The sequence below is a fragment of the Musa acuminata genome, chromosome BXJ2-9 (assembly GCF_036884655.1).
Source record: "Musa acuminata AAA Group cultivar baxijiao chromosome BXJ2-9, Cavendish_Baxijiao_AAA, whole genome shotgun sequence".
Classification (NCBI taxonomy): Eukaryota; Viridiplantae; Streptophyta; class Magnoliopsida; order Zingiberales; family Musaceae; genus Musa; species Musa acuminata.
The window spans coordinates 44,038,833-44,065,621 of NC_088346.1; the positions used below are offsets into that span (position 1 = coordinate 44,038,833).

At 38.2% G+C, this 26,789-nt stretch overlaps 4 protein-coding genes across 10 annotated transcripts; 2 read left to right on the forward strand and 2 right to left on the reverse strand.

Annotated features, from left to right (window-relative positions):
* Positions 1-1,012: 1,012 nt before the first annotated feature.
* Positions 1,013-5,554, forward strand: LOC135584955 (vacuolar protein sorting-associated protein 55 homolog). 6 transcript variants are annotated; one of them, XR_010491431.1, is made up of 6 exons: positions 1,013-1,167; positions 4,240-4,396; positions 4,477-4,516; positions 4,593-4,671; positions 4,757-5,011; positions 5,213-5,554. XR_010491431.1 is itself a non-coding variant. In XM_065126636.1 (5 exons), exons 2-5 carry the CDS (start codon positions 4,298-4,300, stop codon positions 4,947-4,949), a joined length of 411 nt encoding a protein of 136 aa, XP_064982708.1. In that variant the 5' UTR covers positions 1,013-1,167; positions 4,240-4,297; the 3' UTR covers positions 4,950-5,172. The 6 variants fall into 6 exon arrangements, 5 of the variants coding, with proteins under 5 accessions (XP_064982708.1, XP_018686698.2, XP_064982709.1 ...); XM_065126636.1 differs by lacking the exon at positions 5,213-5,554 and having other exon boundaries at positions 4,757-5,172; XM_018831153.2 differs by lacking the exon at positions 5,213-5,554 and having other exon boundaries at positions 1,025-1,976; positions 4,757-5,172.
* A 1,940-nt stretch (positions 5,555-7,494) lies between these two features.
* Positions 7,495-8,400, forward strand: LOC135622066 (uncharacterized). Its single transcript, XM_065123702.1, has one exon. It carries the CDS (start codon positions 7,495-7,497, stop codon positions 8,398-8,400), a length of 906 nt encoding a protein of 301 aa, XP_064979774.1.
* Positions 8,401-10,752: 2,352 nt separating this feature from the next.
* Positions 10,753-12,328, reverse strand: LOC103998761 (B3 domain-containing protein Os02g0683500-like). The gene has a single exon (XM_009420338.3). It carries the CDS (start codon positions 11,955-11,957, stop codon positions 11,187-11,189), a length of 771 nt encoding a protein of 256 aa, XP_009418613.2. The 5' UTR covers positions 11,958-12,328; the 3' UTR covers positions 10,753-11,186.
* Positions 12,329-16,650: 4,322 nt separating this feature from the next.
* On the reverse strand, positions 16,651-24,262 carry LOC135623539 (uncharacterized). 2 transcript variants are annotated; one of them, XM_065126640.1, is made up of 11 exons: positions 24,103-24,262; positions 23,899-23,982; positions 22,521-22,616; positions 22,265-22,340; positions 22,090-22,185; positions 21,893-21,981; positions 21,680-21,784; positions 19,879-20,016; positions 18,622-18,727; positions 17,552-17,751; positions 16,651-17,101 (listed from the first exon to the last, which is right to left on the reverse strand). In XM_065126640.1, exons 1-11 carry the CDS (start codon positions 24,169-24,171, stop codon positions 17,033-17,035), a joined length of 1,128 nt encoding a protein of 375 aa, XP_064982712.1. In that variant the 5' UTR covers positions 24,172-24,262; the 3' UTR covers positions 16,651-17,032. The 2 variants fall into 2 exon arrangements, with proteins under 2 accessions (XP_064982712.1, XP_064982714.1); XM_065126642.1 differs by having other exon boundaries at positions 23,899-23,978; positions 24,099-24,259.
* Positions 24,263-26,789: the final 2,527 nt, after the last annotated feature.

The window sequence follows — 26,789 nt, forward strand, 5'->3', positions numbered from 1 at the left end:
AGAAGTGTGGCTGAGGTGGTGGAGGCATGCATATAAACAGCACATCCATGGCAGTGATGTCTACATCAACTTTGGAACCAACGCATTCCCTTTTGCAGGACTTCATCCAGCCTTATCTTCTACAGGCAAACCTACAACCAGGAGAGACAGAGAGAGAAGAGAGAGATGACAAGCCATAGGATATCTGTGTTCATAGTTTTAAGTAACATCTATCAATCAGCCTTCACAAGGATCCAATGAAAGGTGTCTCTCAACCCACAGATTAGTTGAAGATTATAAACAGAGACAGAGATATATACACTTAATTCTTTCATATCTTAATAGAAACACCATCAAAAACATTCTTTAAACCATTTAGTCTGAATTTGTGAACAGACCAATTACTGTTATTATCTCCTATCTCTAATGTTATTAATAAAATATTATAAAAATAATTTATAAATTTTTTTATTTTTCCTTAATCTATATATTATTAATTGTGATATTTTATTACTTGTCCTATGTATTTAATTAATTATTAATGAACTAAGCATAAAAATCATAATATACTATAGTTATATAAAAAATTTAATATAAAAAACTAAAATCAATAGACCAAATATACAATACATATATTTCAATGTTGTTCATAAAATTTTTATCTGATTTATAAGTATATTATCATCGGATCTAAAAGCTATACGATGCCGATTTATAATAAAAGTTAAATTCATCTTTTTTTTCTTTTACTATTATTTGTTTGATTAATAGGTTGATTTGTTCCTGGGAGATCATATCGGCGAGAATAAAAGATATAAAATTATCATAATTAATTAATTTTTTTATTAATCAATAATGAGAATCCATCTATAATAAGACCCTAAAACACACAAAATTAATAACAATATAAAGATAATATATTTGATTTATGCTCGAACATTCAAAATAAAGTTTTGAATGCAATAACAAAGAAACCATTTGTCAACACTTAGCCTTCATTCATATCCTATATATAGTCTCACTTCTGTTAGGGTAAGTCGGTACGCGTATACGTCTCTCTCTTTCTGGTTGCTTCGTCAGGTGGAGGACAAACGGAGCCCGTCGGTGGTTTTGACGGCACTGCCGACGAAACCCTAGATCTACGAGCCCGAATCTTTCCGGCGGAACCCTTTCTTTCCTCCCGTTGTAGTACGCCCCATGTTCCCTTTTGCCTATCGTGATATGAGTTGGTTTGATCAGGGTATACCGGTTAGGCTATGGAAAAGGATGCAATCTTCTTTTGGTTTCATCATGCGAATAAACTGGTGATTCAGTCTGTTTCATCATGCAATATTTATTTGAATTTGTTATGAGGTAGAGAAAGTAGGAGGAATTCTTATGTGATTTGATGAAATAGGATACTGACATAATGAGGTGTTGTGTCTGGTTGGACTAGCTGTAGCCTGCGAGAGGGTTTTTCGAATGTTTTGTTGTTAGCAATTCTGTTTAATTGAGATGAACGATTTGATGACCAGACGATACAGAACAGGGTTCTAGACATAAGGCAGATGTCTTTAAAGAGCTGATTAAGATGATACATTTCTTGAAGCAGGATAGGGAGAATGAAAAGTGTGGCTGCTTTAATAGTAGAGAAAACTTAAGAAAGATCCCCAAATTTGGTTGAGGAGAAAACATTATGAATCTATCGTGTGAGGTTTCTTTGTTTAGTTGCAGGATAAGCTACTGTTGTGGCATTAAATTAAGAATATAGGAATTCTCCTTGTGGATTGCTTGCGATTAAAGACTTTGACACAGTTCAGACTATAAGAATTGTTCAACATTAGCAATCAACTCAGCTTGGTGTTTGGGCAGCAAATTGATCAGGAGTTTGCATGTACCGTACCATTTACAACTAGAAGGTGGTACCTTTCTTATGTTACTGAAGTATGGTGGTGAGTATGAAGCACTAAAATAGTGACCTCCCAATTAAATCTGAGAGTGTAAAAATTTTAAATTGGGTTAGTAATTCTTGCTTGCATTTTTTATTACCTTATGTTGTAATTTCTATTTAAGATGCCTTTATTTCAATGTCTAGGATCTCTTAGAAAGTTTGTGTGGTTTCTGGTCAGCTGGTGTATGTGGCTAGATTAAGTAGTTTTAATCTAAGGTAAAATGCTCTTATCATACTATATCCTGTAAAAGCTGAGAACAGTTACTGTCTGTCTGAATTCAATACATGCTTTTGTGTGGTATCCAATGTATTATGCTTGAATCAGTATTCTTTTCATGGTTGGCCTGTGTCCATGGTGCTGGGATTAGACATTGTTGGGAAAGATGTCTATTGGAATTCTGAAAGAAGTGTCGGACAAAGTAGAGCTTGAAATGATGGGAGAAGCTTTTTGGTATTATTTACAATTTGATACATCATGAAGCCTTAGATGGTGATAGTTTCTTTTTGGGGCAACAAGTTCTTCATGCATCAATTGTTGTGTTATATGGTTGTGAAAATGCCATTGCCAGAATGAAAAGAAGGGGTTCCTGTTATCTATCAGACTAAGCATACTGCCCTACGCATATTAGTCTGCAATCTAATTAACTCTTTCATTAGTTGAACCCATAAGCTACTCAGTTTTCTTCGTTTCTTGCACCTTTTGACATGAACCTGTGATGTCTGGTCTTGATCCGAATAGGACGGTTTTAATTTCCTGGGGAGAAGATTCTATTCAGAAGAGTTTGGATTTGGAAGTTAAAAGGCTTTAAAAGAGTTGTTAATTTCAACCTTCTAATGCTTTGAGACTTTGAAGCTTCTAGGGAGGCAGTGATCATCATAAGGAGTTCGTCCATAATCTGTGGTACAAAACACAGAGGGGACGGTAAGGATTAGGTTTGGCTATGAATCTTCTAAATCCTGTTTGATATAAGCACCTAGCATTACTCAAAAATTTCCAAATGCAAATCTAAGTTCTAATAGAAATCCTTGTTTTGTGTTTAATAGAATTTCAAGGTACCCTGGGAACAAAATCCTTGAATTTCAAGCGGCTGATGGGAATTCTGGAGCCACCCAAATCCAGGGGGATAAGAGTGTTTGGTTGAATCCTAGGATTTCAAGGAAATATTATGAAATCCTAGTAGGTGTTTAATGGAATAGTGATGCTATCCCAATGGAGATGTCAAGGCATTTCCTGAAACCAATGGGCATCCTCTTCAAATAAAGATTTTTTAATTTATTTTTACATCACTCAACAGTTTCATCCAGAAATATTTGGGCCATTGTGGGACCATCACAGTATTTAAATATATCCGTTAGTTTTATTTTTTTTTTGTATAATATGTTTATACAATAGTTATTTACACAGTAATATTTTTGTATGATTTGATTAGTATATATTTTCTAATAAGTATATCATAGTTCCGTTTACTACCTGTTATTTTTCATTAGCGCCTTTTATATGATTTTATTGTTTATATTTTAATTATATCTATCAATATAAAGCTATTTAACCTACAAAATATGATGGTAAACGAATATTTTATTGTATTAAAAATATGTTTTCTCAAATTTGTTTCTAATATGAATCTTTAACAAATAAAGTATGACAGGAGCCTCAAGCAGTAGGTCACCCTCTTTGGTTTTGTAGTGATCCTTTAATCCCTTTTTTATATTATTTTCTTGGTCAATCCTGATCTGAGCAACTTTGATTTGGTTGATCCTATGAATTCTGTTTATATCACATGTAACTAATCTTGATGCCATTATTGATATTGCAAACTATACTTGAACTATAAATTGATTGGAGGCTTCCATCGATGACTTTGTTCAAGAGACGTGCACATTACTTTTTTTCTTATACTTTCTTCTCTATTTCCTTTTTCCTTGTTTGTTCTGCCAACATGCCTCTTCAATAATACTACATTTGTTCACCCTCTCTGGATCCTGCGGGAGCCTTTTGCAATGGGCCACTTGGTAACATGCCTGTACACAACCGATCCATACCCTGCATCACTGATATGTAGGAGCATGCCGTCCAGTAGGTGGTGTTTTCTAGCTACTTCCTTTCCTCTCATATCAGTATGTCTAGTAGCTGTTCTCTGCAATTCTCTCTTTCTCATTTTTAGCTTTTGGTTTGGTAGTATAGGCTTAAATCTACTGGAAATATGGGATGTCTTGTCGTGTTATCATATGTTACTATGTTACGTAAGATGTAAACCAGCAAGAGATCTTGAGTTAATTCCTTATGCTGTGATGCTTAAGGAGAACTATATTGTGATCTATCTCCACAGGTTTTGAATTGTTGATTTCTTACGCCACTGAGCTCACCATTGATCGGTAAAGAAGACAATGGCAGGTTTATCCAACAGATTGACTGCTTGCCTGCACACTGGGCAGCTTGCTCTTTTGGCAATTCTGGTCTCTGGTGGAATAGTATTACAAATTTTGGTGAGTATACTCTAGATGCTAGTCTATTACATTGCTTACAACTGCATCTCTATATTCTCTCTTGTTCATTGTGATTTCAGGCATGTGCTTTATACAATAACTGGTGGCCTATGTTAACAGGTAATGGAGTAATTGATTTGTGAATATATTGACAATGAATGTAATATCTTGGTAAGTTTGTGAAATTTTTCTGCAGCCTTGATGTATGTGATCCTTCCTATGCCATTGCTGTTCTTTGGGGGTTCCAGCTCACTCATGTCCGGTGATGGAGATGGGTTAGTACTTGTTGTTCTAACAAGAGCGACTTTTTTGCTTTCCTAGATCTGAAATAACAAGTTTCTTGCCTTCCATGCTTACCAGCTGGGTGAATTTCACGAAATTCTTGACGGGAGCATCAGTTGTAGGAAGCATCGCGATACCCTCCATATTGAAGCATGCAAATCTCATTGGATGGGGTGCTCTGGCAATGGAGCTGTCTTCATTCGTGGTCTTTGGTGTGGCGATCTTGTCGTTCCTTCAGATGAGTGATCGTGACGAGTATAGTTACTTCTAATACTTGATTAATAACTCATCAGGGAATTACAAAACACCTGTTTATTCCCCTCATGTACAGAGGTACGCTTTCCTTTCATTGAGAAGAGGCAATTGCTGCTTGTGAATTTATGCAACTGTGCTGCCACACAGTTTGTTACTAGATTTTGTTTTTGTTGTTTGAAAGATGTTGGGAATAGTATTATACCTTTTGATTATTGGAATAAATTATTTTTTAACTTTAATTTCACATGTTACAAAAGGTTATTTTTTCCTGTGATACAGACAGGAGATATGGCACTTGCTGAAATATCTCTGCATGGTTTAGAAATGCACAAGTAGCAAGATTCTAGTGAAGGTGAAAAATCTGAGAGGACACTACTATGAATTCATTTGAACAATGTAATAGAAGCTCTATCAACAGGAAGCAATTGCATATGAACAAGTGAGTAGATCATGATAAAAGACATCAGAGTAGATATTGAGAACCAGGTAATTGACCTTGTTGTCCAGATGAGATTTTCTATTGAGCTACCACTACAAACTGCATTAGGTAAACAAAAGTTGTATTAGTTTAGGCATTAGGAGTTAATTTCTTGTATGCAAACTTGATCCTTTTCAGGGGACCTTCTTATGAAATGAACACATATACATTTAGTTGAGACAGATGATTTTGTTGGTAAAAGAAAAAAAGAGAAAAATGTTGAAGGATCAGTCCTAAATTGCTGATGTATCATTAAAGAATTGAAGTGATTCTTATATTTGCATTTGGACAAGTGCCATTGTAATCACTTCATCAGCTAACTATCATTTAAGGATGATGTTAGTATCTTTCAAAAAAATAAATTATGATTTTATATTTTTGACTGAAATTAGCCAATGTTGATTATAGTTATGATAAACCTGAATTATTTGAATTAAAATTTGCAGGAGGGATATGTGTGAAAGATCTTAATATTGTTCAAAAATATATCTGAATGTGAAAAGGCTTAGGAAATTGATGTCAACCTTCAACCTGTGACCTAAGTATTATTCTACATCATTTTCCCTCCTCTCTGGGCTTCATGGTTGGCAGAATTCCCTCATTGGCACGGAATCTTTCTTGTCAAACTTGACCATATTTAATGTAGGAAGGTTGATGATGGAGAGTGATGTTTTGTTTGAGAAACTTCTTAGAATAATTGCAATCTCTCACTAGAAGAAGGCAAAAAAAAGAAAAAAAATGCAGTCCAAGCCATTGCATATTAATGACATGTATTTTTTTCGTCTCTTCTAGATGAGGTTGACTTGACATCATGCACTTCTGACACGGTAAGAGTCACAAGTTGTGACCATTGACAAGTGTGGAAGGCAATTCAGAAGTAGTGGCCTGTAATTGACATGGCTTCAAATGGTTGACTAATTTGCCATGTTTCCATCGCAATGAATTCAACACCTAAGCATTGATGGGGCTTCATGTTGACTAGGGTGCGGTAGAACATTCTTAGATTTGATCATATTAATACAAGTCCATTGATGGGCCTACACGTTGACTTTGTGTTGGGGTGGAACATTCTTAGATTTGATCATTTTAATACAATCCACTATACATGGTGATGATTTCATCCTTTCTTTTTAAGATATCTTCAAGCAATTAAGTTAGTATTTTTTTCCTAGTTTATTATCCTTAAGCTTATATTAATATGATAAAATTGGACAAAAATAAATTATTGTGTATATAGGTTTTACCATTACTTAAAGAACAAAAAGTCCCAAATCCACCAAGGTGATGATATCTTGCACATAATGTGTATGGCCACAGTACAAAGATCTATGTCAATAATTTAAACCCCAAAAATATTGATTTTATCCTTTATTTTATTTATTAGACATTTTCCCCCTTCTTCTTTATTTTATTATTTTTTAAATATTTTAAAATTAACAGTTGTTGACTCAATAATTAATCTCTTCTCCGATTATTTGACTTCCACCTATTCTTTCAGGGGACCAAATTACCTATTAAATCTATTATTAATTCTATTTTGTAGTTTAAATCCCAACATTTAATGCGCATCACAAAATTGACCCGTCGGCGTATACCCACGTCTCACTCTTCTCGACGGAAGTGCTTTTGGTACTCAGGACGCTTCGCGTCGTAAATTACCTGCTCTGTAAGTGGAGACAGCGGTGGACCCAGCGACAAGACGCGTTGTGGCACGAGAAGTACGGGAAGAAAATTATACTTCGGTCTCGTTGGCAGATCTCTTTCCGACTCCGCACGGGTCACCCCTGAGAGCTGCACGGGGTGACGTCACCTCTCCAAGCCATGTCGTATTGCGCGTCAGAGGGAGGACCACGTCACCTTTCATTTGTTTCATGGGTGAACAACTCCTGCTGCGTGAATCTAATTAATCAGGCGGATCGAGAAGCCTACTTAATAGCTCGAGACTGGAGGACGCGACGAAGGTATCTGTCTCTCTCGATCTCTCGATCTCTCGATCTGGTGTTTGGAGAATCGACGAAGAAACGAACCTTGGGGCTTGAATCTGGCGGTCGATGGCCGGAGGCCGCAGCTGGTGGCAGCGGCGATGAAGTGCAAGGAGCATCCCTACGAATTGGGCGCCGGCGTCTGCGCCTCCTGCCTCAGGGAGCGCCTCCTCGCCCTCGTAGCCGCCGAGAACGAGCTATCCCCCCACCGCCAACCATGGGGTTTCGACGCGCCCACCATCGCCTTCCCCCGGTCCGTGTCGCCTTACCTGCCACACCGCCGATCCGTCGGTTCCGACGCCTCGCACCACCACGACCCCAGCTTCTTCAGCACCCCCGGGCTCGGCCACACCTTGGATGGCGAATTCGACGGCGGTCGGAACCGGAGGTCCGGGCGGTTCTCCGTCCTCAAAGCGCTCTTCAGGCATCACACATCGGAGAAGGGAGAGGACGACTGGGTGCCTCGTAAGGGCTCCGGACCGAGATCATGGTTCTCGGCGCTCGTTCGCCTCCGCCGCCGCAAGAAGAAGCGGCAACCGGAGCCCTTCTCGGCGGCAGAGGGAGAGGCGGCACCGGAACAGGATACGAGGTCGTGTCGGTTGGTGCAGCGGGGGATGTCGCCGGCCATGGAGGACGAGGAGGAGGCGGACGCGAGCGGGTACACGAGCGAGTCCTCGAACGGGTGGAGGCGTCCGATTCCGACGCCGCTGCGGCGGATCTCCGCGAGCAGCCGTCACCGCCACCGCCACCACCAACAGCAACAACAACAACAACAACTGCGAGGCGTCGGCGGCGTGTCGGGGTTTACGGTCCGCCTGAGCCCGCTGATGAGGTCGGGCGCCAGCGGGCGGCACAGCCAGGTGTCTGAATCGGCGGGAGTCTCCGGTGAGCTGCGATACCCGGCGAACTCGGTCCGCCGGGACCGGCGCACTGCCACCGGATGCGCTCCGCTCGGGCTCGACCCGAGCCGGTCTTGGAAGCTAGCCGATTTCGGCCGGTTCAAATGACGATTCTGCCCACCGCTTAGCATAACAGAAAAAGAAAACGATTTACTGTGAATTAGATATCTTTTATTATAAATATTCATATTTATAATAAAGCTGTGATATTGAAAACCTCCGACTTAGAAACTTTGGCGGGCTAACTCAAGTAACACTACCATTCTTAATAGTAAGATCTAAGATACATGGGAGATTCTTTACTATACTAATTCCGATGAAATGGGGTACAAATTTATGGTGTAAGTTTATCGGTGTATTCGTCAATTATTTCATCAAATTAAACTATGACAAATGATATTAAAATAGATCAATAAGAATGTAAAGTAGTGTTTGTGAATCTTGTTCCCTTTCCTACTTATAATAAAACCTAAGGGTCTTTAGACTTCTCAGTCAATTGCCTCCATCTTCCAAGTATCTGAGTAACCTCTGGCAACACTTGTGCCTAAAATAAATATACTTTACTGTTTAACAATGACACAATAGAATAGAAAGGTATCCTTTGAACACTATCAGTCTTATCACAAATTGCATCACTCCATTTGAGAACCATTTACTGATCATTTTCAAGCTTAACTTGAAGATCATGTTGTTCATGAGTTGATGATTTCAGTTGAAGGCTAAAGATTGAGTTATTGTGGTAGGTTAGAAGCTTAACACACAAATCAACTACTTTTTCAGGATATGTAAGGTTGATGAGGTTTCTTATTGAGAATAAACATATGGAATTGTCTTTGTAAAATTGGCTTCTTCTTTCTTTCTTTTTGATAGAATGCTCATTGGTATTTATCATTCAATACCTTATAGAAAAAAAATAAAAATTTTGAAGTCAATAAATGTTATTTAATTATTTTATCATCAAGTCAAATCAATAATCATTAGTTTTGTTCGGGAGAAATAAATTTTCAAAAAAAAATCAGATATCGATAATAAAAAAATATATCAATAAATCGATACAAGATTAATATGGCTTTGACACTGCCACTACTTATTTTCATAAAGAAAAATTAAATTCTTCATCCCGTTAAATCAATTATATAAACTTAACTCAAACAAAATTCTCCTTGTATATCTTCTTATATAAGATTAAAAAAAAGTTATAGCTTTTGTCACACTCTCTGTACCGACGTATTTATAGAATAGTCAAATTTTAATTTTAAAATTTCTTCCATGTTTTCTACTAGGAATCTTTGTTTTATTAGAATAATTAAATCTAAAAATCTAAAAATACTTATCAATCCTAACAAGGTTTACTAAAGGATTAAGGTTTTTGTTTTAAAAGTTAATGTTGCTTTAAGATTTCTAATGATAGAATTTAATCCAAAAGCTGATAGAAAACTAGAAAATTTTGTAATGCAGTTAACAAGTGAAGAAGCCTTGAAGAAAATTATTCTACCAAAGTATTTGCATGAAAGAAAAAAGAGGATTTGATGTGTGCTGGAGAGGAGCTTGCTGCATTTTTCCAAGCAATTTTGTGTCCCAAAATATGACATGTTTGATTCATGCAATCCATATGATCAAAGAGTATAAACATTTGTGTCTGATGTGAGTGTATCCATGTTTGCTCCTGAGATGCATACATGTATCATGAAGATACAAAACATTAGGAAACCTGTAACTCCTAATATTTTCAGCTAAATAATTTATGACATCAAGAAAAATTAAGGTATGCAATCATCATGATGGAATGAGAAGTTCAAGTATCTTCTCAACAATTAGACTGTCCTCTTTCTTTCTCTCTCTATATCTCTATGGCATACACAGAGATTAATCAAGTGATTTACAGAAGCCAAATGCTTGATTTCATGTAGCTCAAGAGCAGTGTCTAAGAATGTGGGGTAGTCCTAAGGATGAATAAATGAACCCTAGAGGTAGTGTTGAGGAACATCCTATATATAATGATCACAAACCTTGAAGCAAACATATGTACATGCTTTCCCTTTTCATGTAACTTGGCATTAATGTTTTCATTGCCCAGTAAATGTGGCAGAAAACCCCCTAACTACAATTTCAACAGAGCTGAATCCTTCTGTTCCTTTGTGAATTGATCCCACAAGGATCTTCTGATGTATATCCATGTTGTCTGTACCCCAATGAGAGCAGTGAATTTGAAAGGACTGATAAAGAGATGATGAAACCTTGTGAATAGCACATGATCTTGTAATATTAAGCTTCAAGTTCTATAGAGACACTGCACACCTTCTGTGTGTTCCATGCAACCATATCCACCAATTTGAAGCATTGCTAAACCAGCTTAATCAACCATTAAAGCATAAACATACAAGAAAATGCCAACATGATAGATGAAAGAAATGGGAGATCCAACCTCAAGTGACCCTAACATGCTGCCAAGCTTGCTGAGTGTTTGGAACATGCAGGAGAAAGCTGGGAGAACCCTAGCAAAAATGACAAGGGAAAAGGGTTCCTCAAGAAAGAGCAAGTAAGAACATAGTTCAACTACTGAACCAAAAGATTGGATTACAACCTCATGTAGTTAGATGTCTTGACATATATGTGATTGGAGTCCTATAGCTCATATCTAAGATAGAAGAGATACAGCAATCATGTCTTTGTTGACATGCGACCCAATCCTTTCTCTCCTCTCATCCAAACTCATACTCACAGCAAGAGATTAGAATTATTTCTTAGGCTAAAGATGGCAAGGAAAACAAAAAGAATGATAGGATCCTGCAATCTCTTTCTATGAAGCAACGGCATGATGGCTGCTTCTCTCCCTTTCCTTCTTCCTCGTTGAGTGGTGGCTTGTTTGATCCTGCTTCCAGTGGAGGGAGAGTTTAGGCAGGACCTGCAGTGCCCATGGAGGTCTCTCCATGGCCATCCATCTCGGACCATTCGAGGTCGACTCCGAACAGCCGGACTCGCCTTGGCTCGGCCATGCGACGACGCACCGGCACTGATTCCAGAACTAGCGGCGTGCCGGCCATTCCACCACCGACTTGCACCCTGGTTTGCTGCGGCGGCTGGGGCATCGCTCGATGAAACAGCTGTGGCCTCCCGAGGTCCGCAGCACCGTGCACGGCGGGCATGGTGGGTGAGAAAAGCTTACCCCAGGGTGAGAATTGCAGGACGGGAAGGGCCGGGCGTCGCCAGGTTGGTTCGGGCCGGTGCCAGTCGATGAAGAAGCGGCCGTGTCCAGACTCTCCGGCGGTGGCACGGCTGAAGGAGACGGTGTCTCCGGAATCGAGCTGCTTGTCCTTCACGAACCGGCTCCATCCCTTGGTCATCACGTAGCTCTGGCTGCTGTTCCAGTACGAGTAGCGGAACTCCCAGTGCTTGCCGTTGGGGTCCTCGAAGCAGAGGTGGATGCCCTTGTCCGCCGACGAGGGGTCGAGGGGGAAGTACTTCTCTGCGTAGTGCTTGGGGATCACAAGGCGGTTCAGCTTACCGACATCGCTCGGTGTGACTACCTTGTGGAACATGTGCTCGCGCTCCACGGGAGGAGCGGAGCAGTCGGCAGCATCAGCATGACCAAGCCGAAGGGAGGAGTAGGATGAAAGCGAGGTAGAAGCAGCGAAGGGGATCGGCCTAAATACCTCCATATTCATGCCACCTTTTTTCTTCAAAGGATCCAAGAATGACACTGCTGTCCTGCTTCTTTCTTACATGAGAAAGATGATTCCGGAAAGAGATCAATCAGGAGAGGATGAAGGAAGAAGAAGACGAAGAAGAAGAAGGATCGGAGATCACCATGTCTGTACTCCCTTATGGAAGGATGAATATGTCAGAGAGAGAGAGAGAGAGAGAGAGAGAAGGTAGGGTTACTGCTGTTTGATTCTTTGCTTTGCCAACCTGATCCTGCATGCCCCACAAGGTTCCCTGAACAAGGTAGGGATGCTTACCTTCAACCTAATCGGAAAAGGATAATGGGAAGACAAAGGATGGAGGTAGCTGAGAGAGAGAGAGAGAGAGGAAGAAGAAAGACAACAACAGGAGACCCTAGGAATAATATGACACTACTAACCCTGCAGAAACCTTGTGCATTTGTTTACTCCATGACTGCAATTGCAGCTCCCTAATGTCAACTAATTAAGATAAAAGTATCATTGCTACATTGGTACTTGCATGGATAACCATCACAACATGTGGTGCACGCACACAAACCCACACTGCACTGTCTTCTTGTTTAGCTGTGGCTTCAACATGGGTTTGGTGCTGTGGCAGAGTCAGTGGAGGGGAGAAAGACAACACGGATCAATAGATCTGACATGGTAGGAACAACATCTTGTTTCCCGAACCTGTGATGTGATCCAGACAATTGACAGAGATTCCAAGAACATTATATTTCATTGTCATCAGAATCTGCAAGTTTATCCACAGTGAAACTCTTCCTGATGCCATTGCCATTTCTTGATCTCAAACGGATCGACATCTCGGTCTTGAAATGTTCTTTATGTTGGTTGAATCACAATTATTTTCCTCAATGACTTGCCCAAAAATATATCATATTGTTGGATGCCAGAGATCTTAAAAGACTTGAATGTAGCAAATCCAACACATCTCGAGCTGGAAGTATGGCATTAAGAATCTGAAGAACACTGGTTAATCTTTAGCTTTCAGGCTGTCAAAAGACAACGATGCATGCCCATTAGCCCTCATGCATTCGTTGCTAACTGTGCCTACAACTCAACCTTCGGAAGAGATGTTGTCTCAAATCCAAGAAAAGAAGCCTTGCTGAGGAGAAAACAAGTAAGCATTATGAAAGGCATTTAAACTGCAATGTCATGTTTAATGGAACATGTAAACTGCCATAAGATGAACCGAGAAGAATCAGACCGTATGATACGGGAAAGAAATAGAGAAGAAGTCTCAGTCATGTTCAAGCACACAACATGGGGTGTGGCAGCAGCCAACAAGGAACAGCACAAAGTTCTCTTCTAGTTTAATGGGATGATGATGTCAGCAGCTTGAAGAAGCCTGACGTTGGTTTATGGATCCTAACAAAGATTAGGATGACAATAATTAAGGTTTTGCTAGTTGACTTTAAGATCAGGAAAAGTCACTCCACCACCTCCCAATCCCACTTGCAGCGCACACCCCCAAAAACCAGCTACAGCTTCTTCTTCTTCTTCTTCTTCATCTCCTCCTGCTGCATTAGGTTGGATCAACACAGCCATCTGTTCATGAGCTTGTCTTAGGCTTGCAGGTGTGGTTATTTATTGGGGTAGTCTCCATGTCATGCAGGTATTTGTACTTGTAGGTGTGTCGACTTCATGTCTTGGCAGAAGTCATGTAGTACATTTTATTGTTGTGTGCAGTAGGCACTGGGTAGGGTTAGAGAGTGCCTATTTATTATGAACACATGTGAGCCAAAGGGAATCAATCCTTATGAATCACCACATGCAAACATTAGGAAGTCTCTTATGCAACTCTGCTGGACATTGGTTGGTAGAACCAATGCTTTAGCATTTCAAACACAGGAGAAAGAAGGAGACTGTGCACTCTTTAGAATATTCTAATTAGATTGTTAAGAGAGAGAGAGAGAGAGAGAGAGAGAGAGAGAGAGAGATTCATCTCAGCAATCTAATACAATTTATGCCCAACACATTGGAGCATAGATTAGAATATGATTTAATAGGTCATTCCTTATATAAAATATTAGTGAGGCTTCCTGAACCAATCCTTTTTATGCTAAAAACATCTCTAAATGCATGAAACAACACCTTCATTTGATAGTAAAAACTTCATTTACTAGCAGCTTCTGTTTAGAGAGAGAAATTTTGGTAGATGAGATTATTTTCCTAGTATGACCACAAAATTCTCTCTTAAAGTTTCTACACTTTTTGTGAACTTAGATTCAGTCAAAAAGGGAAAGAGTATTTGGTGCTTTTCAATCTTGCAAATGAGTGAGTGGCTGTGTTCATATCCTCACACAGATTAGATAGAAATAATCAGATACATCCTTTTAAATGTCTTTCTTCTGTGCTTGTAAATTTATATGTCATTTTTCTTTTGTACTTTAATCACTTCCTCCAGCCGCTCTATTTAATATCATATGTGGGATGAGATCAAGACATCACGTTCCAAAGGGATTCTTTGGCATAGCTTGATGATATAAGAGTACCTGATATGCCAATGAGTACATCATACAAGAAAATTACAAGACATGAAGTCAGAATCAATTTAGAGAGAGAGAGAGAGAGAGAGAGAGAGAGAGAGAGAGAACTAAATACTAATTTGACATGGATTTCTACTTGGAAGCATTACACGATATAGTCTCAATTAATCTCGTTGAGACATCAAAAGGACAGTCCCAAAAAATGCAGAGAAGTGATAAGGACTCATAATTGCCTTGTATACCTCTTACACAGCTCACAAGGGAATCCACAGAACCTCTCATGTGATAACAGTGGCAGACCAAAAAAATCTGGTTTCAGCCTACTAATTGATCTTTTTTTACTTAACACGATCTCTTTTTTTTTTTGGTCAAAACAAAAAATTAGCTACAATATCGAGTCCAGCCTGCTTGTGAAGTACAAGAGGATTTGGTGTCAACTAATTAGCTACAACAATATGGATCCAGGTTTTATAATTATGCTTGTAAGAGAAGATTAGAAAGAACAAATCAGTTTAGTAGCATAGAGAATTATCACTTTTGTGGCTTTTATTGTGTGTGTGTGTGTGTCCTTAGAGCATGTTGTTGTATTGAAGGGTGAGCCGGGGACCCTCCTAGGTGTGTGAAACTGTGTGTATGGGTGACCTACTTTTTCTAGTTACCATGGCAGCCTCCACATGCTGTCAAAAGTATTACAATCAATGTTGCCTAATTACAGCTTCTTGATCCTTGGAGATCATGCATTAAATGACTGGTTGGGACATGGACCACAGAGACACCAGTTAGATGATTGATTCCACATACAAAATGCAATCAGTGGTGTCACAAAGAGTTTCCTTCCATTGTTTTCTATTTCTTTTTTTCTTTTAAATAATATCCTCTTTTCATTTGTGAAACTGTCTTCAATTATTAACATGTCCACATACCTTCTCACTCATGTATCTTTTTCAAAAGGCGCATTATGGTTAGTAAATGTGAAGTGCAAACCCTAGCCAAGTATCACAGGGAGAGACAGGAAAATTCTGATAGGAAACCTAGGAACCAAGTTAGGTCATGACCTTTAAATAGTTTGGCTGGTGGGCAAAGCAACCTTGCCTACCCTTCCTCTCTCTTCTCTCCATAGCCAGTTTGTTTCAGAGGGGAGGAACTTGTCTTACTACCCAAAATGTTGTGTTGTGTCTATCATACTCCTGGGAAGTAGACTAGGGACCATACTGTGCAATCATCCTCCTCTCCTTCAGACACCATAACTTTCCTCACCATTACTGTGGCACTATCCATTCTCATGTATACAATTGCTTATCTTTTTCCATATTCCATTTTGCATGTAGCATCCATTAATACACACCTACAATCGTGTCACCACAGCCTGCATGCGAGGCACACACAAAAGCCAAGGCTTGTTCTGCTTGCAAGCAAATAGGTAATATATGAGTGACATCAGTCTCGAGGAGAAAACAAAACAAAGTGCGAGCTCATAGTAATCTACTGCTGTTACCATTCTATTATTTATTAAGTCATATCAATCTTAAAGAGATTGAGTGGGGAAGAAGAATGTGCCATACTTTTCTTGTTCATAGCTAGCTTCCGATGAAAATAATCACTGCTGCGAGTTAGTTGGTGTTACCAGCTGTTACTGCAAAAGTGATTCATTGATGGCTTTTGAATGTTGTCTGAGTAGTACCATTGGCTCGGTACAATTTAATACCGACACTGAAAGAAATGAAAGGCTGGTATCAGATGCCAAGAAATAATTAGTGCTATTCTTTTCTCCACCATCATGGAAGGACTTCCCTGTCTTCAAACAACAAATAATTTACAAAAGGAAGTTGCAGAAGAATTCTTGTGGATTCACACTCATAGTTATCGATGTCATCACCCTCTGTGCAAATCTGGACAAGATCATCGTTCATTCAGTAAAAAAAAACAGTGGAGAAGACATGAGCATTGTGACTGAAATCCTACTTTAAAGCTTCCAACATCATCATATCCTGTTATTAATTGGACCAGTTCATGTGTTTTTTCAGTCTTGAAAGTAACTAGAAAGGATAACCTTACATACAACATAATTGTGGCAGAGTATCATGTAACTCAACAGGAAGAGAACACAGGAATACTCCAAAAATTTCACAAATGATGACAACTTATATAAACTTCAACAAACTGATAAAAGTTATAGCCAGTAATTCGTAAAAGTAAACTTTGTATATTACAACAATAAAGTTGCAGCATTTTCATATAAGTGGCATATACAACCAAGAAATGGTTATCAATTTGGCCGCTGCTACAAGCATGGCTGTGAAAAATTTTCATCTGATAATGCTGTTCAAAACCAGCATTATTATTATTATTATTATTATTATTAATACAACTCCAAGCACTGGCTCTGCATCAGATCCATCAAGTGAATAGTACATTTATCAGTCAGATAAGAGTAAGCATATAGAACCAGGAAATAATTATCCATTTGGCTGTTGCTAAGAGCATGACCAGGAAAACTTGTCTGATGATGTAGTTGAAAAGCCTCTAGTGGGTACTTCAGGAAAGACTTGTGTTTATACCTTTAAGTCAATCTAGCTTGACATTGGAATAAAGAAGGGTGTCCCTTGTCAGCGGCATGTTGAGTAATAAGTAGACCTGAGAAACCAATGCCAGAGTATCAGCACACAAAATTGAATCTAAAACAGTAGGACCTTTTGCAATCAATAGGAATCCTCAGCATTGGATGTCAAATGGTGAGAGGGGTTCAAATTTTTATTTTAAAATATTGCCATAAATGATGATCTATCTTCGCACATCATCATCGCATGTAACATGAAGTACACCCAGACAAAAAAAAAAGTGAGGAAAAAGAAAATGAATATATTATCAACTGAGAGTCTATGACTATTTGTTGCACTCCTATTTCCTGCTTAAAAGATATAATTACAAGTAAAAAAGTAACTCTAGTTCTTCAGCAAATAAATTTGTTCTTGTCAAGACTATGCAGCAACCACACAATGAAGTGAGAACTACAAATGCTTTTAAGTTCTTTTTTCTTTAACTTGTTCAAATATAATTAAACAAAATATAACTTTTTTTTCTCACCCCTATGAGAGTTGATAGAAGAAGGATAACTCCCGTTATCCAAGCCAAACTCCGTCTGATGAGCAGCACCTCTGATTCAGTCGTACTAGAGCTTTCTTCTTCCAACAATCTGGAAAATCTTGCTGTAGAAGTTACATCCAACAACATTCCCGACTCTAGTGAAGACTCATTGTTTAATACGACAACTCCAACAAGCTTCCCTAAAAGACAAAAGAAAATAATATAAAGAACTCTCACAAAAGTTGCCTAAGAATTAAGTGAAATAATTCAACCCAAAAAAATTAGTTTAGTCACTGACAATGTTTCTAAAGGTGGGCTACCTGAAACATTTAACTAGGCCATAAAACCTATGTCTGACTTAGGCAAATATGATGGTAGTCTATCATCTTTCATTGAAATACAGCATATATGTAAGCGTTATTTCATATTAATTGCAGCATATGTTCAGTTTAAGCATTAAGGCAGACATGAAATTTGCCGCTAATGGACTACCAGGCCACCATGACAACAGCGGTCATAAATTTGTTGGAGCTTGTTGCTTGGCCAATTACAATATTACCTAGCAACAAACTTCCAAAATCATTTTAAACGGTTATGCAAAACCAATGATCTGAAGTGAGAACCTTCACTAATCGTCAAAAATCAGACAAAAGTTATCATATGAGAAAAGGAAAATTTTACCATACCTTGAGAATTTTGCATGCTTACTCTTTATGAGTCTTGTGAAGATCAACAGTTACACAGAAACATAACAAGGATATAATCAACAACTTAAGCTTTTTATATCAAAGATTAAACCATATCTGGCAAAATAATAAGATTTAAGTAACTAAAGAAGAATTAGAAGTCACTGCTTATTCATTTTATGTAGTCCCATTAAATGAGAAGTGGACAATATATCTGCAGTCTCACTCTCAAAGAAACATAACCAGGTTCGTAAAGCATCTTTTAGTTTCATTCATGAACAGCCACCTTCCAGAAAGATGCAAACCATAAGTTAAATACTATTTCTAAGTTGACAACATTGACTAGAAAATAAACACAAGCCTAAACCTATAACCATCACTAACCTTTGTAAGACACTTGTAACATATCAGACAACTTTAGAAGTGTTGTCTGAAGCAGCTCCACCCCCTGTCGAGCAGTGTCCCCCGAACCATATTCGGCTCTAAGAGCCTGTAATAGATTCATCAAGTCACAAAATACACATGTAAATAAACATAAAAATCAATTATAGAAGTCACAAACTTCAACAGAATTCCTATAGTTTCTGGCCAATCCTGCCATCAAGCAATTATTTATTAACTGGAAAATACAAGAGATTAGAAATGCCACTGGATGAAGAAACATGCATGACAACCATGATAGTCGAACATTCTTAGCAGCAATAAAATAAGTAACAACAAGCTATAACTTAGTAGCAACAACATATTTTGTTTAAGCTGTGGTTTGACCATCTCTTGAAACATAATGGAACCCATATGTTTCAGATAAGCCAATAAAGAACAGCCAAAACAATTTTTAGCAAACTTTTATAAGATGCTTCAGTAAACAATCATCAAGATACAATTCTATTATAAAATTCTTAAACAATATCCTTCAAAGGCAAGGTTTAGCAAGCTGACAACAAAAGTGAAACCAAACTAGTTAACTTACCTGACTTTGCTAAGGTCATTAGAATATTTTGTCTGGAAAAATGCATCAAATGCTAGTATTCATAAGGAAATGTTCAAGCTATCCGACTCTAACACTATAACCATAGTTTCAGAGGCACCAAGGCATTTATTTGTTCCAAGAATTGAAATCTTGTAACCTCATTGTAAAAATTTGAGAATTTCTTTTGTTGAACAAAGAAGAGCCAAAGCTAACAATAGTAAACTGTAAATTGTAGTAAGTTCAGCCCAGTATTCGACAAGTCTTCTACGTAAAAAGGGAGAGAAACAGTAGAAATTGGTAGACTTGCTAATGTCATCAGAATGTTTTGACTGGAAAAAATTCATCAAAAGCCTATATTTGTAAGACAACTTTTAAGCTCAAATTATAACTCTATGACCATAGTTCAGAGAAACCAAGGCATTTATTTGTGTCCAAGAATTTGGAATCTTGTAACCTGAGGCCGACTACAAAGAATATCATCAGCCAGAAAAATGATTCGATAACAACGAGGGTTGTATTTGCATTGTATATTTGCAATAATGAGTTTCATTTGTGAATAATGCATCAAATAGCAATAATAACAGGAACAATGAAAGTAGACATAAACAAAGTGTTATTCAGGATGAAGCCAAACATATGATCACATCCTATTAGCGACAATAAAAGATCACCTCAATGCCTGTGAAACGGCCTGTCATAATTTCTGAAGGCATAAAGCTGCTTTCTGATAAATCTTTGTGAATCTCCACTGCCATTTTAACATTTCTAACCAAAGAAACAAGAATAGATGCAAATTGAAGGTCTGCTTTCTGCAAAGCATGTGCAAGTAGCTGTCAACATTCTACAAATTGTTTATGTCAAAGAAAATGTGCCAATATGAATGTCAATGACATTAAGTAAATAAACTACCACTGGTTAAATTTCTTACCACATTAAATCATTCTCAGACTATGAACAAAGATATTCAGTTATAGGGGTAGAAAAATTCATAAGGAGTTGACAAGAAAGAACTACTCAAGTGAGGTGATTAATAAATACAAATAATCAAGTGCTATGATCATTTCTGAATTTTCAAATTAATAAGATTTACATATACTAGTGTGGTTAAAGGTACTAGACGCTAAAAGGCACCAAGCTGTCAAACTGCCTGAGGTGATAGGCACTCACCCAAGCAAAGCAAGACACTTGAAAATATTAAAATATATATAATTAAGGAGAAGAGGGAGGAGGCATGGGATAGGAGGAGGAGGAAAGAGAAGGGAGTTGTCTAGGAACGGGGAGGCTCAGCGGCTATTTGTTGGGAGGGGAGATATCAGGGAACATAATTAGTTAACGGAGGAGGAGAGGGAGGGGGCGACGATGGAGGAGGAGAAAGAGGGAGGGGACACTCAGAGGGAAGGAGAGGGGTAGATTGCGTTTAACAGCATATGGTGCGTAGAGCAGAGGAAGGTCGTGGATGACTACATATGGCCAAGGAAGAGAGTAGCCAACAATGTACGACAAAGGAATGAAGCAAATAGCAGAGGAACGAATGGTGATGATGCAGGGTTTCTCTTTCGCTCGCAAAATGAGATCTAGGTAGAGGTGGGGGGAGTAGGGGTGGGGGTGGTAAGTGGGAGACTTTAGTTGGTTCGACTAAACCAACTAATTCAAATTGACTGAACCTAGACTTTGATTCGCCCAGCGCTTGGGCTCAGGTGTGCACCCAAGTCGTGCATGTTTAAAACGTCGCCCGGACCATCTTTGAGGCACTCAATTTGGCCAATAACAATGGTAGGTAACTTTAAAAAGAAAAAACTTTTGAAAACAATATATTCTATTAGTGTTTCTACTTTTTGTTAAACTGTCTCTATTGAACTAGCCTAAAAAGAAGACTTCAAATGACAATATGCTTATAACCATCCCGACGAAGATAGTAACTATTCCAAAATAAATATGCGTTAATTCACTATTTAATTGTTCTTGCTTTCGGTTGCATAAAATGTTTCATTCAGATAAAAATTCAAATAGCATCTGAACTCTAAAACCAACAACATGATAAGAATTAACTGATACTTCTGTAACTACAAACACAGTCATTAGAATGCCACTTGAACACAATCTTTCCCTTGGTCATGATAGGCGTGCAAAATGTAATCCAACCTCTTGCTGTCAAAATATCACATAAAAACCACTAGAAATATATCCATATATACATGGAGAAATCGGTGCAACGTGAGTGCTAGCATACAGATCTGAAATATATGTTATTCAGAAAACAGTACAGATGAATCCAACAACTGAACCATGAACTCTATAAGAAACTCAATTAATTTACAGACAATCCTACTTAGGAGGAACAATGGCTTAAGGATTTTGGAGAAGAAAAAGGAAATACATAACTAAAAGGAGTTTTAAGGATGAATTAACACTAGACTACAAGTATGTCATGAATCAAAGAACAACATATACAAGGTGCTAAGAAAGTTGAACCTTTGCAAGATGCAAACTCAAAGTGCTACCACTCGCTAAAGGAACAGTCAACTTCCCATCTAGTGACTCTATGGTGCCAACATATGATCCCCCCATCCATTTTGCCTGCAATGTATTGATACCATTTTACATTATGCTCTTTCCAGGAAACTAACATATTTCCAACAACTTGTAATATCCAACAACTAATTAACTAGAAAATAAAATTCTTACAAGATCACTTAGTTCCTTATCAAGGCAAGCGGCATTGCATTCAAGATCCAAAGAATTGTCCAAAGAAACAACAGAAACTTCATCTTCACCTGGAAAAAAAATTGTGATGCTTCATGCATTACAAAGAAAAGCAAAAAAGGGCCATCATAGATATGCATATCTTTGGAGGAAAACTACACCAGAAAAAAATCAAACACCTGGAAGTTCTAGTTTGGTATTGCTCGATCCAGAAATCCTACTTCTGAAAACATTAGCAGTTTGGCTACTTAAGTACTCAGATGAGAGAACTGGTTCTGCAAGAAAGTGAAGAGTATAAACACCTCTACGAGTTATATATATAGTTCAGAGCTCAAAAGAAACAAATACACTAACCCTCAACTCCACTAACTTCCAGCAAGAAAATAGCATTAGGTCTGTCAAAAGGATTGGGAAATAGAACCTCGTTTAACTGCCAGCAAAACAAGCACCAAGGTTTAGCTTTCATAAGTGCAGCATTTCACAAAGTAATGTAAGAGTTGCCCTGGGTATTAGACAAAATAGGAATGTCCATTTCCAACAAAACCTATCAATAGAACAGCCCCATATGTAATAAAGCTAAGCAGATCTAAAGGTTAACCACAAATAGTACCTTGAATGAAGAATCAACGGAAAGTGATAAAGATGGTGCAAAACCAAGTAGAACTGATATTGTTGCAGCAATTTCATTCGAAGACATTGAGTTCACCTGTGAGAATGCATGAAGCTCCATGATCATGTCATATAAGGTGTTCGGAGAAAAACAATGAACAAAATACAAACTTCACATGAACTTAAAAATGTGAGGTAACAAAAAATCATATATTGACAAGATGAAGTTCCATCACATACACTAATGATCACAAACTTCATCAAAACAAAAATCCAGGAATATTCATATACGATAAACAGATGGTAAAATATAAAATTTACATGTTTCAACTTATTGATATGTTTCTTATGAATGCAACCAATATTTGCAAACACATAACAGAGTTCTTTTTTCAAAACACAGACAAGACTAATATAGGAAGAACTATCTTATAACTAAAAGAAACCAGAGATTATGTAGAACAATTATACTAAAAACCTCCATTGGATTCTTTAGTTTGGTTTGGCTTAGAACTTCTTCTGACCCTTTTCCATCCTATTGCTTTCAAGACTTCAAACATGCAAGTTAGCTTAAATTGGACACACTGAGGATCGTACGAGCAAATGTACAGGACATCACAACAGTTCAGACACCAGATATAAAGAACTTATTGGTGTGTTTTACTCAAGTATGAAAATGTGATTAGAGAAGATAAGGATAGTTAACTCTTAAGAGACATGATTGACATCTTTTATAATATTCCCTATAAATACAGAGAAAGGAAGATGGATTCCCTTCAGCACTCCTCATTAAACAACACCTACATAATCTTCTCATGATAGGGGTAAGCAATTGTTAAATTTTATTCACATTTGCAAACTTGAAGTATGTATGTGGTGAGTTCCTGACAGTCCATCTACACCTAATAACTAAGTCATGAACATGAAGAACCTTGTTCTGAAACACTAATATCTTCAGACCACTTCCTCCAATGGCTTCTTGAGTAATACATAAATCCTTATTTTTAGGTACCAATCATGTCGTGGATCCAGGTTAAAAATTCTAGTGTATGAGGTCATAACATTAAGAGGTAGTGAAGAATCATCAGTGCTTCCTAGAACATTATATATTGAAAAGAATTAAGTAACAATTCCTCGATTGATGCCATCTGAATTAAAATAACCAGCATCCAATTCCTTTACTAAAGACTGCTCTTCTAATAGTTTGTTCAACCGGCTGACCACCGACTCGAACTTGTTAGACCCAGAAAGCTATGCATAGTAAGACATATCGAATGCGTCAAGACCCCAAACAATAAGATGAGAAACCCATACCACGAGCTCAAAGACCCGAATTTACAGTGATGCACATAAGAAAAGGCAGAGAAAACTAAGATTACCTTCCCTGCGCTATCCTGCGCGTGATTCCTGATGTATCTGTGGGTAGAACCATCCAAGAAGACGACCGATCCCTTGCTCTCTCCCTGCACGGACAAATTCCAAGTAAATTTCGCGATGCCATCACAAGATCACAATTCTTCCACAAGAGACAACCGAAACCACAACAAAGCTCGGAAATCGAAGAGAAGGGGCGGGAAACGTGCCCTAGCTTGCAGGTACATGGATGACGCCAAGATCAAGAGACTCAGACTCGCAACAAAGAGAGAATCCATGACTTTAGGGTTTCCAAGATCGGGGAAATGGTGCGATTTCAGGGTTTCCAAGATCGGGGGAATCAAAGAACCAAGAGAGAGAGAGAGAGGTGAATAAAAAGCGCAATAAAATATGGTCAATTTGTCATCTCGAATGTCTTGGTGTTACGACATTAGTTACGAAGTGGGCGGTTCAATTGTGGATCTCCGCCACGTCCTCAACTGAAGATTAGTCGTGTCTTAAGTAGCATCATAACTATTCTTGACATATATATATATATATATATATATATATATATATATATATAGAAATTTTATTTGGATCAAATTTAAAATTATTATATAATTAAAAGGTCTAAAGTTCGAGTCCATGTATGCATACAAATGTAATGAAACAAAATCATATCAACATATTTTATGAGATTGAAAGCTTTTTAGATATATTTTCTATATGACGTCTGTAAAGAAAATTGAAAATTTAATGAAACTCATGCTCAATCTATAAGCTAATAAAACATTAGAGATTCAGTTCCAACAACAACATTAATCTATTTCTTTGGAATTGTTGATTCAAAATGCAATTGCTATTCCTTTTTATTGTCATCTTCCTCGGAAATCAAAAGATATTATGGTGCGCATCTGTTCATCAGTTCATCTTGTCCCGAAGGTACCATGATGCTTTTGATGTGCATATATGTCTCCAATCATCATCATGATAGAGCATATATCATACTAATTCGACCTTCACGGCAGCCTAAAACATCATAATTGGATGAACACTTCTAAGTGAATCAGAGTTATAGAAAAAAGTAACCCGGGTTTTCATTTGGTATCGACTCCGATCGGGTTGGGCTTTCATGTGATCCTTTCGACTATCTATTAATTTCGTTCGATCAATTACCTAAATATATAAAATTTAATTAAAAAGTATCTAAATCTAATTTAAATTTAATGGGCGAAGATCAACTATTCTTACAACTCGATTATCCTTTTAACAGGTTCACGAGAAAACTTTTACACCCCCAGTGTCTCCTCTCTTAAATTTCACAAACACTTAGAGCTTTATAAGAGTTCTCACAAGATTACAATAACGTTTTTCTTTCTTTTTGGTCTCGGTTATTGTGTGTACTGAGCAAGGATAAGAGAGGTATTTATAAGCCCTAAATAGATTCAAACTTGGAGCCTAAAAGTGTTTCTTCCCTAGTTTTCGGGGCACTGGTGGTACCACCGCCTACAACACTGATATTAGGCGGTACCATTACTTAGTCTGGTGATACCTGTTAGGATTGGAGTGGCACTAAGAGGGGGGGGGGGTGAATTAGTGCAGCGGTAAAGTGCGATAACTTTTCACGATTTAAACACTTTTTGGAAACTTCGTACGATAAATGCAACGTTTTTGTTTAAAATCGTTTCGATTGCGTTTTAACTTGAAGGGATAAGTAAGACGGAAACAAAGCAGTATAGCATTAAAGTGCAAATGGTTTGCAGTAATGTAAATGACAATAAGTAAATGCAAACCAGAGATCACATCGATTTTACAGTGATTCGGTCAAATGACCTACATCCACTTGTGAGGCCCCTCTTCGACGAGACTCCCACCTTCCACTAGCAAATCTCTTGAAAGGGAAGGGTGAATATCTTATAACTTTTTACAAGCAGTTCACTCTCTTACAGATTTTCAGCAAGAAAGAAGGAGGTGAACACTAGCAAATTGAAAACAAGGCTAGCTAAGACTTTTCTAAGGCCTTTCTCTCAAACACTTGCTACTCAAAAAGTTATAATCTCAGCTGAGATTTGAGAGGTATTTATAGGCATTAAGAGGGTTTAAATTTGGGCTCCAAAATTTGAATTCTCTTTGAGTTCCCGATGCTGGCGGTGCCACCGCCTATTAGTGGCGGTGCCACCGCCTGTCAGTGTCAGACACTGACAGTGCTGGGCGGTGCCACCGCCCAGCTCTCGGGTGCTGAACGGTGCCACCGCCCAGTCTGGCGGTGCCACCGCCAGATCCTTCGGTTTACTTGTTAGGCTTCAAATTTAGCCCAAACTAAGTCTAATTTTGGGCCCAGTTGGCCCCTTAACCAGGATATAGGATTATCTTTTAATCCTAATCCTAACTACAAGTGAACTACATAACAAAACATATCCTAAGCAAGTTTTCAACCGCGAACGTCGAGTCTTGTTTCGACGAGCTTTCCAACGGGCTCCCAGCAAGCTCCCGAACTTGTGATGACTTTAATGAGTAGCCGAGCCTTCTCGGTGAACTTCGTGAACCTCCGACGATCTCTTCGGTGAACTTCCGAAAATTCCGACAGGTTCCCGATTTCTTCTTGCTTGGTTACGGCAGCATCTCCGACGATTCTTCGGACTGTTAAACGTCCATCGAACTTGACTCCGGTATCCTTGCTTTATGTTTATCGTAGTTAATCATGCATACTTAACTCAATAATATGGATTAGATTAATTAACCCATCAATTGATTTTATCATCAAAATCCGAGATTCAACAATACTGTCGCCTAACACAATTTGGGAGACTATTTGTGTGGTACCACCACTCAGACCGATGGTACTATCGTCTGACACTACTTTGGGTCATTGAATGAGTCTTTCTCTTGGCCCAAAACAGTCATAATTTGGATC

Bases quoted from the DNA above. Each gene is read 5' to 3' on its own strand.
- LOC135584955 (XM_065126636.1), top strand. From the start codon at position 4,298: ATGGCAGGTTTATCCAACAGATTGACTGCTTGCCTGCACACTGGGCAG. The intron at 4,517-4,592 runs GTAATGGAGTAA...ATTTTTCTGCAG, and splicing joins CTGGTGGCCTATGTTAACAG to CCTTGATGTATGTGATCCTT. The intron at 4,672-4,756 runs GTTAGTACTTGT...CATGCTTACCAG, and splicing joins ATGTCCGGTGATGGAGATGG to CTGGGTGAATTTCACGAAAT.
- LOC135622066 (XM_065123702.1), top strand. From the start codon at position 7,495: ATGAAGTGCAAGGAGCATCCCTACGAATTGGGCGCCGGCGTCTGCGCC.
- LOC103998761 (XM_009420338.3), bottom strand. From the start codon at position 11,957: ATGAATATGGAGGTATTTAGGCCGATCCCCTTCGCTGCTTCTACCTCG.
- LOC135623539 (XM_065126640.1), bottom strand. From the start codon at position 24,171: ATGGATTCTCTCTTTGTTGCGAGTCTGAGTCTCTTGATCTTGGCGTCA. The intron at 18,728-19,878 runs GTGATCTTTTAT...AATCTATTACAG, and splicing joins GCCGTTTCACAGGCATTGAG to GCTCTTAGAGCCGAATATGG. The intron at 17,752-18,621 runs GTTAGTGATGGT...TTTGTCTTTTAG, and splicing joins GTTACAAGTGTCTTACAAAG to GGAAGCTTGTTGGAGTTGTC.